General features: G+C 39.8%; 1 protein-coding gene across 2 annotated transcripts in view; it reads left to right on the top strand.

Moving 5' to 3' along the window:
- Positions 1-15,379, top strand: part of NPR3 (natriuretic peptide receptor 3) — a 37,280-nt gene extending 21,901 nt beyond the window's left edge. Inside the window, exons 4-8 of one of the 2 annotated variants that reach the window (XM_072359238.1) lie at positions 3,910-4,045; positions 8,314-8,408; positions 10,796-10,931; positions 12,590-12,677; positions 15,231-15,379. In XM_072359238.1, the coding sequence (XP_072215339.1) occupies positions 3,910-4,045; positions 8,314-8,408; positions 10,796-10,931; positions 12,590-12,677; positions 15,231-15,342 (567 nt within the window). In that variant the 3' untranslated portion in view covers positions 15,343-15,379. The remainder of the gene's footprint in view (positions 1-3,909; positions 4,046-8,313; positions 8,409-10,795; positions 10,932-12,589; positions 12,678-15,230) is intronic. The other variant, XM_072359239.1, reaches the window with a different exon arrangement.
- Positions 15,380-16,328: the final 949 nt, after the last annotated feature.

Below are 16,328 nucleotides of genomic sequence, written 5' to 3'. Positions count from 1 at the left end.
CTTTTCCAGTTGAAGACAACCAGAGTTAGACATCCAGAAATGGATGCAAAAAAGTTAACAGAATGAGGGTTTCTTGGAAAAGCTCATAAAGTAAGAATAGTAGTTACAACTGACTTGATGAAGAAGGATTAAAAAGTCTGGATATGCCCCATGCAGTTCCCTGCAGAACCCTCTCTGGTTCTGTCTGGGACAGTAGTCCAACAACTGGAACATTCTCCCTGTGAATGTACTGGGAGGTAGATTCAGACATATGCTTTGGGGAATGCTGGCGATTTGTTTCTGCAGTAGAAAGAAGGTAATCATGATCCTACCTGCCTTGCTCGGAAGTGGTATAAATTACTCTAATTGCTGGGATTCAGAGCTCAGCAGCTTCAGATAGAAGAGAATAACCTTACTTAACAGTCGGAGAGCAGGATATGGAAAATTATAGGTCCTGAATAGCTGCAGCTTGGCTGTCTTCCATGTCGGTAGTATTTTGCATTGCTGTGTATGTTGTTAACACCTTGGTATATATGGATGGTGTGGTCACACTATAGCTGCTTGGGGAACTGTATAACTTTGAACTGCGTAAAATTTGTGCGATTCTTTTTTATTATTATTATTATTTTAATTTTAATTCTTTTCAGATGGAATATGATTAATTAGAGTAGAAAGGATCTACTCATTAGTTATATTTTATACTGAATCAAGTGTGAAAGTAACAGGGAATATATCTTATTTGTACTGCAGGCTCCAGAGTAGTTCGGTGCTGCTTGATGACACACATGGTTGAGTGGCTTTCCTGTGCTGTAGAGGTTGGAGCCAGCACTATTTTGATAGACCTGGTGTTCAAATTGCAGTCACCACATTTGAAGCTCAGTCTTAATTAAAAATAACAACAACAACAACAAAATTAAAAGCATAAACCAAAATGGGAAATCCTATCAAAAATATTTTTATTAGAGCTTTAATTACCTACAAGATTAATGGATCTTTAATGTCTTTTTTAATCAGCGTAGTTTCATCCCAAGGCCTGCCTAATCTTGAACTACACATTATTAGTTACTATGGAGACCCTGAAGCAACCTGTGAAGACAGCTCCACAATGACTTTGCTTCACAGTTTGACACATTCATGGAATGCAGAATTCCTCTTTTTAACCCTTTTTCTCATGGTTGTGTATTTCTTGCACCAAAGGAAGAAAGGTTTTGAGCTGATTGTTAGGGTTTGTTTCTGATAAATATTTGTTCTTACTGCCAGATATTCTGGAATCCCAATAAATACAGGCCAAAAGGTGTAAAAACTGCTGAGAGAAAATAGTCTGCTTAATCACTTCTTACTATATATATATATGTATATATTCAGACTAAATGTAAAACAAAAGTCATGTTTAAAAAAGAAAATAGAGGACAATACAGAAAAGCCTTCGTACCAGTGAGACACATGAGGTACGGTAACATTCAGAGTTACTATTGTCCAAAAAGGAACTCCTGGAGCCATCTGGCTTGGGACACTGCCCTAGTAAATCAAAAGTGGTATCATGCACAGTATGGCACAGTCTTTGCACTCTTTTTATTCTGAGGAGTCTGTTGTAAACAATCTCAGTCAAAAGCGAACAGGAGTGCAAAATGGACCCAAATGAGCTCTGGACAGACAGAAAAAGGAACAAATGAACAGCAAGCCCTTAAAAATCCTCTCTGTGGCTGTTACTGATCATTGTAAGATTCTTCCTGTTTCAAGTCTCGTGTACATTGCACGTTAGAGTTACACCTGCACATCCTGAAACCCTGTCTGTATGTAGGAGCATGGCAACTTTTAAATGATAGAGTAGGGTGAAAGGGGAGAAACCTTATACCTTTCATGCTATCCCATGTTTCTTTTCAAGAACTGGTACTTGAAAATCTTACTGGAATAATATGAAAGTAGCCAGCATGCCTAGCTTTACTTGGGAATGCTTTCTAGCTATAATTATTAAATAGCATTGTTTTGGGAGAAGATGTGAAATGATACAGGTTACCAGTTTCACCTTACTTGATAATGAAAGGTAAAATGATGGGATTTGTGCAGGAGGAGCTTTGAGATGGAACAGATGATCTTCTGATGATTTTTCAGAGAGATTTTTCCTCTATCTTCTGAGGGTTTTTGAGCAAGAGGCAAAGCAGGTGGCTGCTGCAATAACTCTCCAGACTGCCAAGTGAGATTTGCCAGCGCTCATCTGGCAGGTCTGCAGTGTCTACAGGAGGTTTTTCAGGCCAGTTGCAGGGGTAGATTTTAGATAGAGCAAGTTAGCTGACAAACTGGATTTTGAAGGTTGCTGTGTTACGCTGAGAGGTCTTTGCCACGGTCAAAGGAAACAACAAAATAGCTTTTCTTGAAAGTGATGCCAGCCACAAGCTGTAAATCAGCTAGTAGGGAGGTAAAGCAGCTAGATGGACTCATTTCTCTCCCTAAAGGAATGAGTGTCACATCAATAAAGCCCGTGTTTGATTATCCACTGGCTGCTTGGACTCCGAGGCTGGCATATAAAGCAGTGTTTGAGCTCTGTGACGTGATTTTTTTTGTTTCGTTTTTTAATCCTGAAATATTATCCCCCCCTCACTGGCAAAGCTTGTCCTTGTGTGCACTCTGTCCATCGGCTTTTGTTATTCTACCAAAAGCCTGACTTTCACCTTTTCTTTCATCCTTTCTCTTCAGGTCAAAGTAGCTGCAGCTGCCAATTAGTCTTTGGCTCTCAAACTGAGCTAAGTTGTTCTGTGCCTTGTGTAGCATTGTTGATTTTTCCCTGTAGTTCTGGTGCATTTTCTTAATGAAACATAGGCCAGATATATCTAAAAGTCCAATTTTAATGTCAGAGAAATATAAACTTTTGTATTATCAGTAAAAAAATTCTGCAATTCTCCTTACTGTGGCAACCAGTTTAAGAGTGAAGGAATGTCTTGCATGTAATTACATTACCAGAAGTTGGTTAGTTCAGCTCAGCCCATCAGCTATGTAATGCTTTTTATCTGTGGGGCATTATTTACCTAACTGTCTGCATGCTTTTTATCTTTTAACTTTTTCAGTGCCCAGCTAAAGCTGTGGGAGTTTGAGTATCTAGCAACTTTATTTAGCAGTATATTTTATTCTGTCAATACAGTGCAGTGGAGGACAAGCTTAGTCTTTCTATTCAGGAGATAACTTACAGAAATATGTTGTTCCCTGGAAATAGCAATAAGAGACCCCATTGTACGGTGTAATCTGTACTTAGGCCTTTGCTAGTTTTAACACATCAGAAACTTTTCCATTGTGGAGAAACCGCGAGTGAATGAGAACATTATTCTTCCATCTGAAAAGATAAATCTTTCGGAGTTATTTTACACCAAGCCAGCAGAATGCATTGATTGAGATGTGAATTGCTGCCTCCAGAACAGAAATACCTGGGCTGCTCAAGCCACAAGTGTCTGGTAATAATAATTCATTGCTTCATCACTGAAGCCAAAAATGGAAGTGATAATCATTAAACAATCGAATCCACTCCAAAAAATTAATGGTAGGACATACTTATCAATCCAGAGTTCCTAAGGACTCTGTGCAGACAGAGAAGGTCATACTCAGTGCTGCAGGGTGAAGGCATTCAGCACCTTTGAGAAACTCACATGGTCAACCACAGAATTTGTGTAGCTGGGCATAGAAACTGGGATCAGAAAATTTCTTCCCTATCTGCACAGCTATTCAGACACAACATGAATGCACGTTTTGAATGTTCAGAATAGAAGATAGTAGTTAACTCTTCTCAAAAGCTGTCTTCATTGTTCTCCCATTTTGTTCTTTGAGAGGCATTCCTTCAAGTGCTCACAGTTGGAAAAAAGAAAACCCTCCAAATTGGGAAGACATGCTTTTTCATGTGTCAGTTACCATTGCTTTATTTTCTTCTTTTTTTTTCTTCTTTAGGTGAACATGTTTGTGGAAGGATTCCACGACGCTATTCTTCTTTATGCTCTGGCTTTGCAGGAAGTCCTGAAGTTTGGTTTCAGTAAGAAAGACGGGGAAAAAATTGTTCAGCAAACACGTAATAGAACATATGAAGGTAAGAATACATGTAGAAAGCCAGCTTTCTCAGTGGAAAAAAAATCAGGTCTTTGTTGTGTACAGAATAAGCACCAGTGCCTGTTCCACTCTTAAGAAAGAGGAAGATATCTGTATGAAATCACAAAGATCTTTAAGACTAGCTCACATTTTTTACCAGTCTGAACTTTTTTTGCTCTGACCCTAGAGGTCTTATTCAGCTTAAGAACTCCTAACAATTTAATGACCCTCACAGATGTTGTAAAGGAATACCAATAATTTTCTCAGGCTCTTTCTTTGTTTTTGAAAAGATTACAACTGCTCACTCCTGTGTATCTATTAGGTCTGAGATTGACTCATTTTTTCCATTTGACCTTTTTTTTTTTCAGTCTCAAAGCCTGGGAATGGATCAGGGCAAGCAGGTGCCAGGTTTTTTGTTGTTGTTATTTCTTGCCAGGACTCTTTTGGGCCTTGGAGGGATTTTCCCCTAGCCTCCTTTCAGGAGCTGTGCATGTTATCTCAGAGGCAGCAGAACTCCTAATCCTGTAGGCTGATTCTGTAGTGCAACTGGCACGTGAATGTCATCCCATTAATGCAAAGCTGTGCAAAAGCTTTTGCCAAGTGAAGATCATAATAAATTGAAGGTTGAGTGTGACATTGTTGGATTCATCCATCATGTAATATTCTCATCCATCTCATAATATTCCAATATCACAAAATAGTCTTTGGTCTATAACTGGCAAGGTTTCCCCTGGAAATCCCTAAGAGAGAGAAACATTTCCCCTAGATAAGAAGTGAATGATTAAACATGCAAGAAACACTTGGTAGCCAGACACTCTTAGAGTGCACTGGGCATTTTGAAGGAAGGCCAGAAGGACAGCAGCTCCAAAACTCTTTTTTGTTCTGAAACTGTGATCTGAGCAAAAGGGAGAATGGCTCTCAGTGTGGTTTAGGGTAACATAAAACCTGCTTTAAATTACAGTAGTTGCAGTCATCCCACAAAGAGCCGTGCATTAGCTGGAGATCTTGCTGAATGTGCCACTGCCTCTCTTAGTACTTATGACTTCCCAAAACACATGATTTTAACAGATGGGTTCTGGTGTCTAAGGACACAGTTCATCTTTAGGCTGTACTGTGCTTATGGTTTGGCTGTACTGTGTGTGAACAGATGCTCCAGCTCAGTCTGTCTTCTGCCTGCTTTTTAGCTCCAGCTGCTGTGCCTATACCATTATTTTATAGTACCATGTGCTCCGTGCAGGCTGTGTGTCTGATTCTCACACCTGACTTGTAAAACCTGACAGGGGCACATGTTCTCTTCCCCTGCTTCTGAAAACCAATTCATTGTTTCTGGGTGACTTGTCAAAGCTATTCTGAAAATGCAGCTGTCCAGGTGAGCAGAGAGGATTTAGCTGAAAAGGTGAGAGTGCCATGTTACATCTGGCAGTACTTTACTGGGTATAATTTACAAAAATAAACCCGCTTTCGAAAGAGATATTCAACTTGTTGTCTTGCAAGCCATCCTTCATTCTACCATTAAGCTCCTCTCTGAAATGACTTTCAGTGTTTTCCACCCACATGCATGTGGTACAACACTAAAGGAGATTTGGTTGTGTCAGTTTGATGGCTGGACTTGATCTTAAGGATCTTTGCCCATCTAAATGATTCTATAATTCTATATTCCCACCAGAGTCTACTTGAGGACTGCAGGTTTGTAATTTGCTTTTGCAGGCCTTGATAATCAGAACTCTGATCGCATTAAGGATACTAATTTAACTGATGGCATCTAGATATCTAATTGTCTGGGCACCTCATTTTACAGCTTGCTCTGAATTAGGTGACTCCAACCCCAGAAATGCAGCAGGGTGAGGATGCCTTTTCCTGCAGCATATACTTCTGCAAGCCACATCTGCACAGGTGACACTGTGTGCTTAGAAAAGAATATGGCTGAGGTGATGAAATGATTTCTTAGTGCTTAATGGTAAAGAAAACATGATATGACTGCAGGGAACATTTTGTGGAGAACGTTTTCTTTTCCTTGTAATACCCTCTGAAAAAGAAGCAATATTTGTCTTTATGTAAGTATCTAACGTAATGAAATAAAGAGAGCCCAAATAAAATTCTCCTGCCTGGACTGAAACACAGTTCTTCACTAATTAAAAATTTCTAAATACATTTCTGAAGGAAGAACATAGCAGGAAATGTTAAAATCTCATACTGTTTGATTCAAATGGAAAACTAACATACAAGTGTTTCCCACTAAGTTTCTGCAAGTACCTATTTCTAATAATCCAGTGTTGTCTTTCTTAGGCCAGGAAGGTGGTCTAGTTAATGTCTTCTGTCAGACTTAGAAATCAGAGAGCTGTGTAGGCATGGATGTTGCAGCTCTTTGAGGTGACTGCTTTCAGTTATTCAGTAGTTGAGTGGTTGTACCCGTACCTGCAGTAGTCAAATTTGCAAGTTGTTCAGTTGCTTTATTGTTATACTCAAAAAAATACATGCTTGACAGTAACTCTTTTGGTGAGCACTGCGTATTTGAAAATCACAGTAGGCTGAAACACTCCTGGCATCTCAATAGGGGAAAGATAAATAGAAGTGTGTTAATCTGTTACATATCTGACATTTTTAGGTATGTTGAAGGGAATTTATACTCTGGCTGAGTACCTGATCTCTCTCTTCTGACTAACAGAAGCTGATTCTCTACTGCTTTGTGCCTGGTTCAGTCATGTAATTGCTGTAGCGTGGCTGTAAACTGATACCTATTTAACTTGCACTGCTGTAAATGGCTGTGTTTGGTGTCTGGCAGAGGTGGATCACGTTTTAGAGTACATGGGGTGACAGAGCATAACAGCAAAGTCTTGCAGTGTCTTCATTAAAGTTAGGCCAGAGCTTCATCGGAGCTAACAGGTATTTTTTGATGGGTTTCAAGGACCTGCTTGATTTACACAGAACCCTAGAATGGCTGAAGTTGGCAGGACATCTGGATCCATCTGGCCCAACCCCAGCTCAAGCAGAGACACCCAGAGCAGGTTGCCCAGGGCCACAACCATGTGGCGTTTAGAGTAGGTTCCACAACCTCTGTGAACAGCCAGTGTTGGCACTCAGTCAACTCTGTCACCTACACAGCAAGAAGGTGAAGCTTGTCATAGGCAAGAGCATACAGCAAAAGCAGAGGGTCGGACTGAATGTATTTTCATCATGAAAATGTTCAACAGGTAGCCCCAGAGATGTTGTGCAGTCTCCATCCATGGAAGTTTTCAAAACCAGGTAAAAACAAGCCATGAGTGGCCCATTCTGAATTGCTGTCTGACTTTGCTCTGAACTGAAGGTTGCACAAGAAGCCTCCTGAAGTTCTTTCAAACCTGAATTATCCTATGAATCTCTGATTCCAAGTCTCCTGGTGTTTCCTGGAATATGAATAGGAGTTGAAGGCAGAGATGGTGCTTTAAGCCGAGCAAAATTCATAATGAAAGTTTAATTTATTCCTCATAGTCAAAAACAAATACTGAAATCATCAGGATTCAGACATGATTTCACGTGCAGAATTTTGAGTGTGACTTCATCCTTTGAAGGGCTCCTTGGGACAGTGCCATAATCTGTCAGTTAGGATAGCTTTAAAAGTCTGAATGCTGTTGAAGTCTGTAGAGCAAGACTGGCAGCTGGCCTGAGGGAGTATCAGATCTTTCCCTCAGGCTTGTAAAGGAAGGAAATGAGCTGGGGGTCTAAACTATAAAACACAAACATATTGTGCAGGCAATCCTGTGTAAACAAATGCAAGATTTAATGCATACGTAATGCACACTGTGCCTCCTACCCTCACTCCTTCAGTATCCTATCAGGTGGAAACAACTCTGAACTGGCTCTCTGCATGCAGCAACTCCATAAGTCTGTAGTACATCGGGCTATGCCCCTGAGTTCTCTGCCACACGTGAGCTGGCCTCTCCTTACTGAGGCATCGATAGATGTTTCAGGGCTAGAATCTCTGAAAACAATCCACATTAGATGTATTTGTGCTCTTTCACGCCAGCTTTCTGGATTAGGTTTTTCTCACATATTCCCCAAACAGGCTCACACATTTGATATTTAAAAGGGAGAAATGTTAAGAATTCAGGAATGCAGGCACCGAGATGAAATTACAATTTCTTTTGGAATGCCAACAAAAATGCTGGGAGACTGATGAGATTTCCTGTCATATCAGTCTGTAAAAACCTGTTCACTGTTTTCTTGTTTTCCTTGGAAAGGCTCAGTATTTTAACTAATTAATTTTCTAATTCCTCACATGCCATTCTTCAGGCATTGCAGGGCAGGTGTCCATTGATGCCAATGGGGACAGATATGGGGATTTCTCAGTGATTGCAATGACAGACCCAGAGACCGGCACACAGGAGGTAAGAAAACAGCCTGTCATCTGTTTACTTGGAAGGCATCTATCTGTCTGTTAAATATATACATTAAAGGGGGATTGCTTAACCACGTCAACCTGCAGCCCACATCATTGCTTTTAAAAAAAATCCTGAAGTAAACAATTTTTCAACTTAAAACATCTTTGGCAGCTCCACTGTCTTGCTTCACATTATGCTAGTCTTTAAAATTTAAAAGATGAAACCTGGCGTGCCAGCTAAGCCGAGATAAATTGTGAATGTAAGACATTATTGTTTAAAATATGTAAGTTCTTTTACTCGTTGATAAGAAGGACCATTGGGCACAACATATGCCAAATGGGTTATTGCACTGGATACAGCAGGAGCGGAAACAGAAGAGAAAACAGCCTATACAAAATTATCCTGTTTATCAGTTAAATCTCCTTCTCTTGGCCTTCCTTCTGTTGTTCTTTCACTTGCAGTTTTAATCATCTTTTATTTTTTTCATGTTACTTTTGACTTCTTAACATGTTGCTCATTTTAATTTCTCCTCTGCTTGATGATGCACATACATACAATTAGCATGCTTTAAGAGTAATTACTTATCATTTGGTGTTGCTACATTCGTTTCTGTCCCCATGCCTCACTTTAGAAATATTGTTTCATCGATTCCTTGTTTTATTAATGTTGCCAGTTTCTCCTCTCTCAGTACATTAACTTTCATTTCTCAGCTGAGCTGAGCCAGATGAATCCATTTGGGCAGAGCTGTTTCCCTGGGACCATTCAGAGTTTAAATCTGAAAGATCCTGGTAAAACAGCAGAATACCTATTCCAGCAGCTTCACTACAGGTGTGCAAGTTGTTAACCCTTGTGTGGAGCCCTGCAGTTTACACATGCCTAGTGCTCACTCTACAGCAGGCACTCGTTTTTCATCTGAAGGCAATGAAGAACTGCCTCCCAAACTCCATTAATGCATGTTTCAGTGTTTAACTGCTTTTACTTTCTGAAAATCTCATGTCCTGTTTCTGATTTGGATCTGTTTTGTTTCTGTTCATAGCTATTTATTATTCTTAAGCCTTTCTGCATGCTTTCGCACTTTGTAAGATGTGATGATAGAGGAGGACTCCCCCACTCCAATTTGACAAATAAAGCAATCTCCAAATTAAATCTGTTGCCTGCAAATGCAGCAGATTTCTTACAAGTTTTTAACTCCAGATGAAATACCGGAAGATAAATTAACTCCATTATAACCAGGGCAAATGTTACCTGTCCTTTATCTCTTCCTCTTCAAAACAGAGTTTAAGTCTGGAGCAGTGTATTAGTGCCTTTAATTCAAAAATTATAGTTCTAAAATCTAGTTCTACCTTTATTTATAGATATTTATAGGCAAATATTGTTGATGTGTTTCTGCTGTCACCGATGGCTCTCATATTTGGCCTTTTTCCTTCACTACTGTGCAGATTGTTGGAATTATTTTCAGATGAGTTACCTACTATTAGCGCAATTTAATCCTGCAACTTTGCAGTAGATCCAAAGCTTGCTACTTTGAATTAAAGCCTGAATTTACTATTGGGGATGAAATTGTGAATCATTTCAATGAACCGGTCTGAAATCATAGCCCTCACTAACAGGATGATAAGCATAAAATGCCCTTCCTGAGTAAATACAGACAACAGCAGAAACAGAAGGTGCAGGATGACTGGCTCTGTAGTAGTTCTGCAGGAGATCTGAGGATTTAACTGAACGTGGTTCTGTATCTCTTGGACCTTGCAAAATAGAAAAGTGTAACATACAAAATACTTTAAATGCTTTCTCCTGGTTGTGTGACAGTCCTGAGCATTCATTCTGCCGTGGAGGAATTGAAGAAAGCTCAAGGAGAGCTGGAGGAATATTCAAAGAGTTAAAAAGAAAACAAACAAACAAACAAAAAACCTTGTGTAAACTGGGTTTATACTGAAAATAAATAAATAAATAAATAAAGACTGAGGGTAGGGCAGGTAAGAGTCTATGAATATGCAAAAGGATATTTCAGAAAGGGTCTCTGTGTCAGCTGGCAGTTGGATAAGTAGTGATGGCTAATTGCAACAAGGAAGATTTTGCTTACATGCTAGGGAAAGTCACTGACAGGAAAGATAACTAAGTTCCAGAATTCTTGCCTACTGAAAATGTCAAATCTCCATCCTCAGAGGCTTTTAGGAGCATATTGGATAAACATCTTTCAGGAATGTGTTTGTTCAGGTGATTATGCCTTGGGGCAGAGCATGGACTGCATAACCTCCCATAGACCCCTTCAGCCACGTACTTTGTGATTCAGCGTTCAGACACAGGAGTCCAAGCAATTGGTGCAGCATTCCTTTTTGTTTTACCTCTCTAACATGATGGTAAAATCTTTCATTCCTTTCTTTTTTGCATAGGTGATCGGAGACTACTATGGAAAGCAGGGGCGTTTTGAGATTCGATCAAATGTGAAATATCCTTGGAATCACGGCAGGCTGAGAATAGATGAAAGCCGAGTTTCGGAGCACACAAACAATACACCATGTAAATCATGTAAGTTTAGAGACTTAATGCTTCTGTGCAGCCGTCAGAGGTAGGAATCCTTGTAGAGAGACAGCATAACAGGACTTTTTAAACTGCTTAGCACAGTTGTCTGAGTTGGACATTGTGAATGTGTTTCTTCTGCTCTTTGTGAAGCCAAGGTATGCAGTGTGTGTTCTGAATAACTTTCCTGAATTTGAATGTGATAGTTGTTGTAATGCCTGCATGAAGCACAGCCCAAGACCCAGAGGATTTGTGATCTTCCAGGGGATAAAAGGTAAAATCTGTTTTAGTCACAAAGGATAGAACTGAAACCCTGAACAAAGAATAGTCATATCAATAATCAGCAGGTGCGGAGCTCAGTTCTGCCAGTGCTTGCATACCCAATGCAGCATGATTTTCAGTGCTATCAGAAGGCTTTGTGGGGGGACAACTAGGCTGAGTACTATGTGAAGCAGATTGCACCAAAACTGTGAATCTGGAAGGCTGGGGTTTCCATGCACAGATGTTTCCAGATGACCTTAAGTACACATCGTGATGTACAAAGACAAGCCCCTCAAATGATCAGGGATAACATAAAAGGAAGGAGCAGTTTAATTTACTTAATATTTCTCTGTCTCAGGGGGCTGGGGCACTTCTCCCATGAAGACAGGCTAAAGGATGTGGGCTTGCTCTGTCTGGAGAAGAGAAAGCTACAGGGAGACCCCATTACAGACTCTCAGTATTCAAAGGGAAATTATAAACAAGAGGGAAATCAACCTTTTACACAGTTAGATAGTGATAGGACAAGGGGAAATGGCTATGAAGTGTGAGGGGGTAGATTTAGACAAGATATTAGGAAGAGATTCTTTACTGTGAGGGTGGTGAGGCACTGGAAGAGGTTGCCCAGTGAGGTTGTAGATGCACCCTCCCAGAGGTATTCAAGGCTTGCCTATAGCAGTGGGTTGGAACTTGGTGATCTCAAAGGTCCTTTGCAACCCGAAACCATTCCATCATTCTATGGTTGAGCACTTGGCAACCCTGACAATGGCAAGGGCTTGGAACCTGGTGATCTTTGAGGTCCCTTCCAACCCAAGCCATTCTGTGGTTCTGTGTTCCATTCAAAAACCCAGGTAGGCACAGTAAAAGAGAGTAGACTGTATCCACATAAAAGTGGTGTTCTTTGCAGAATACTAGTCCCTGCTTGGGCTCTCCTCTACCGACTGTGTCCATGGAACAAGAAGAAGCTTCTGTGGCTCTAACTTGAAAAGGCATCGATTATTGGTACTATTGAATAATCAGTCATTTGAATAAACCTGTCTGATGATAGATTATGATCCTAAACCAGATGAAATAAAAATTGTTCCTATTATAATGGCATATCCAGGGTTGATTCCTATTGTGCACAGTCCTGCAGTCCTGATTTGTGTTATGATTCAGATCAAGCTGTCCAGACCAGTTTCTAAACAGCAAGTGTATAATCTTTATTTTTTACTTTTTTAACTTAATCTGACACTGATCTTGGTTACTTAACTGCAAGGAAAATGGACAAAAAATAAACAGTCAAGAACTAGATTAGAAGAGAGTCTTGCGTAGTGTCTGGTATTGGTCATTCATTTCCTAATCATGTGTATGTGATTGCAAATAGTCCTCATTATGAACTCTGATTGTTGATTTTTCTCCTTTTCAAGCAGGTGGTCTAGGAGAATCAGCAGTTACAGGAATAGTCGTGGGTGCCTTACTTGGAGCAGGACTGCTAATGGCTTTTTACTTTTTCAGGTTAGTCCAATTCACTGAAAGTTCCTTCAACTCTTTGCTCATTATCCATACCTTTTAGTTCCTCGTAGCATATGTCTCTGATGGGAGACAGAAAGGGACCATTATCTTCTGTGGTAATATTCCCACCATAGACAGTGAATACACTTTTCTTGTACTTTTGTGTGAATCAAAATAATTGACTCAGGGCCTCATCCTGTAACTGTTTACATCGCTGAGTAACTTTTCTCATGAAACTAGTTCCAGTGAGTTCTGTTCATTCACAGGCACCTTATTAAATTACTTTGGCCTTGAAAGCCTTCTTTGATTGTCTTTGCTCAGCAGAGCAATTTGTGTTCATGTAAGAAATTTATGTCATTTGCCTGGTACCATGCTTTGTTTCTGAGCATTGAGTGGAGTTGTAGTGGAAGCTAGAAAGAGATGTCTGGTTTGGTTTAAGTGAGCATTTGGAATTCAAAGCTGTGTGTTTAACTTAATAAGCTGAGGTCAGTAGAGGGTGATCAGTGTTTTGTTCCAGCTTAGATAAAATAACTCGTTACATTGCTTGTCAGTGGATGTAAAGTCTTGAGATTCGATCCTATGTTGTCAGACCAAATTATTCCTCTACCAGTTCAGCATCTTATATATGGTGTGATTTATACTTTTATGATATGAAAACCAAAAGCAAATAGGAGGGTAGAATTAACCTCTATACATAAGAATCCAATCTTTTCTATCAATGAATATACATCTTTATAAAAAATGTATTAACAAAAACAGCCAAAGCCTTAGTCAGTTTACTAGCATGTTAATGGGGTTTCAAAAGATCTAAGAGCCAGAACTATTAGTCAGATACTTAACAACATTTGGTGCTTATATCATGTGTCATGTTGGGTCTGAAACAAGACAAATTAAGTGGGACTCATTAAAGACTGCCTGTCTTTAAAAAAAAAAAAAAAAAAAAAAAAAAAAGAGGGGGGGGAAGGAAATAGAAAATACAACTGTATCTTTATATTTTAGTTCATCAGAAGCTCTTGCATCTTTTTATACATTCTCAGTCTGAGCTGTCAGTTTTGGATTTTTTTGTGTGTTTTTTTCAAGTGTTGCTGATACTGGGAGCAGTTGGTAGTTGGGTACAAGAAATGGGGCAAAACCTGAGCAGATATAAAAATATACAAAGATCACTGTAGGAGCCGGTCTTAGACTTTAAGTCATCTGAATTAAAGTCTAAGTTGGAAATCCATGTGAACAAAGATGACTTGACAGTCTTTGTATATATGGTCAGAGGGGAGAATTGAGCTCTTTTTTGGGTGCTTTCAGACGGCATACACACCTTCTGATTATATTGCTTTTATCATTTGGATCTGTGACCAGCACAAATGGGCATGGAGACTCAGTTTTGAGTGAGCATGCAATCTCCATTGGAAGATCTGGATTTTAGTTCTGATACATATTTGAAAGGATTTAAATTCAAGGAGCTGCATTTCTGAAACAAGGGCATGTCTGTGTGGATGAGCTTCTGCTGAGCATGCGCTGTCTCACCTGTGGAAGACTGGCACAAATTAAGTAAAGAACTACTTTTTTCTAATTACTTCTGATCCAATGGATACCGAAGTTGTTTTTTGGGGAGCATGTAGGTAAACAGTTTTGTTTGATTCTGTTGTCCAGATTAAAACCTTGGTGCTTTGAAAACCCTTCTTCCACCACCATATACCTAGCTTAGACTAATGCTACACATGCAGTTGGAACAGAAGGTGGAATCATGGCAAGCAAGGATTTTGTCATGCATCTACACAAGATGTACTGTGTGCAGGTGGGGCTGAATTAATGCCCTTCTGAAGCACTGGTCTTGAAACTCAGGGGGGGCATAAACACGTGAAAAGTAAACATGGTAGTCTTATGGTTCTGGGGGAAGATTTGGGAACTAAAGAGGAAACTGAAAGGCAGTCAGAGGCAGCGTGACTTATTAATTAGTATAACAGGATCTGTCAAAAGGCCATGGGGGAAGACATGCAGGAAAAGTATGTCTATTGCATGAGCGGTTGTATTTACATCTTATCTACGTGCTACATCCTTTTTCTTAATTCATCTTGTTATCTCCTCTGATATTATAAATACAGTAGCTTTCTCAGTGGGAGATGGGACGATTAGTTAGCTAACGTGCCATTTCAGTAAGAAATGCAGCTGAATAAAGAGTCAAATCCATTGTTTGAACTCTGAAGAAACTGTCCCCTGTACACAGGAAAGGGATTTGGCTTTGATCAGTAAAAGGCAGCGATGTGACACAGTTCACATGACATTTCACAAAAACTTCCTAATCACTTAAATCGGAACTTTTCAAAGAAGCAAATGTCTGTGTCATGGTGCTTTGAGACTGCTGTGTGACAGTCATTCTTGAGCCTGGGTAAAACGTTTCAATGCAAACTACTTTAATCTTTGACCAGGGTTTCACATTCTGTCACATTTCATTTTTCAACTGGAACCCATCTGTCCCCTACAGGCATTCTTTATAAGGAAGGTCCTGTTATCCTGTAGCTGGAGAAGGATTTCTCACTCTGTTCCTCTTCTTTCATGCAGAAAGAAGTACAGAATAACTATTGAGAGACGAACTCAACAGGAGGACTGTAACATGGGGAAACATCGGCAGTTACGTGAAGACTCCATTAGATCTCATTTTTCTGCCGCGTAAAGAAGAAAAATAATCCCATTCTTCCTGGGGGGGGGGGAGGAAAGGAAAAGAAAAAAAAAAAAAAAAGAATTAGGGGAATGGGCACAACCAAAGACATCAGTGTAAGAAGAGGAGGCTCTTGAGGAACTCACACTTTCAAGCAGTAATTTTGTCTTAATTTTTTTCAGAAGCTCAGGAATGATTTACTAATCACATTATGCCGCATGGCCTTTCATCTCATGAACAAAAGTGACGCAGTTTGATGTTATAGGATGTACTTAATATGTAAAGACAATATTTGTTAAGACATGTATTACAAACAGCAGATATATGTTTAATTGATGGGGATGCCGCGTTCTGTTTCCCTTTTTTTTTTTTAGCTCCTTCCGCCGCCCTCCTTAGTTGCACCTCATTCGTGGGTATCAAATACAGATTTGCAGACACAAATGCTGGTTTGCTGTCAAAATGAAAGTCGGTTAATGTGGGGTATGATCCTGCATCACTGATTTGTTGTGCCTGACTACGGGAAATGCAGGATTGCATGTATGGAGTTCGGTCCTGAGAGGGAGCTGGTACTTTGGATGTAATGAACTCTGTTGACAATCAGTGAGGTGAAAACACTCATGAATCGTTCTTCCCTTCTTTGTGTAGTATTAAGAAAAGTACTGATTTTCCCTCTTATGTACTGGGAGTTTAGAAAAACTCCAGGAAGGATGTGAAGTTTACCTGGTATGAAGTAGTGAAAGAGGCCTCCAGAGCAGATGGGCTAATTCTGCAGGCTTATATTTGTTTTTATTGTGCTCTTTTCTCTCCACTGCCATCACTTTTCAGAGAGGCAAACACAGTCCATGTGGGACCTGTTCCTGTTCCCAATGAAGTCAGTGGAAAAATCCCATTGACTTCAGTGAGCACAGCATTGCATCTAAAATATGTAAATACAAAGGAGTTTGTATAGCTGAGACAGTTCAAAAGAGGGTCTTTTTTGTGTGTAAAAATGACATTAATGC

Source organism: Excalfactoria chinensis, chromosome Z (genome assembly GCF_039878825.1).
Source record: "Excalfactoria chinensis isolate bCotChi1 chromosome Z, bCotChi1.hap2, whole genome shotgun sequence".
Taxonomy (NCBI): domain Eukaryota; kingdom Metazoa; phylum Chordata; class Aves; order Galliformes; family Phasianidae; genus Excalfactoria; species Excalfactoria chinensis.
This window is presented reverse-complemented; position numbering and strand designations above follow the sequence as displayed.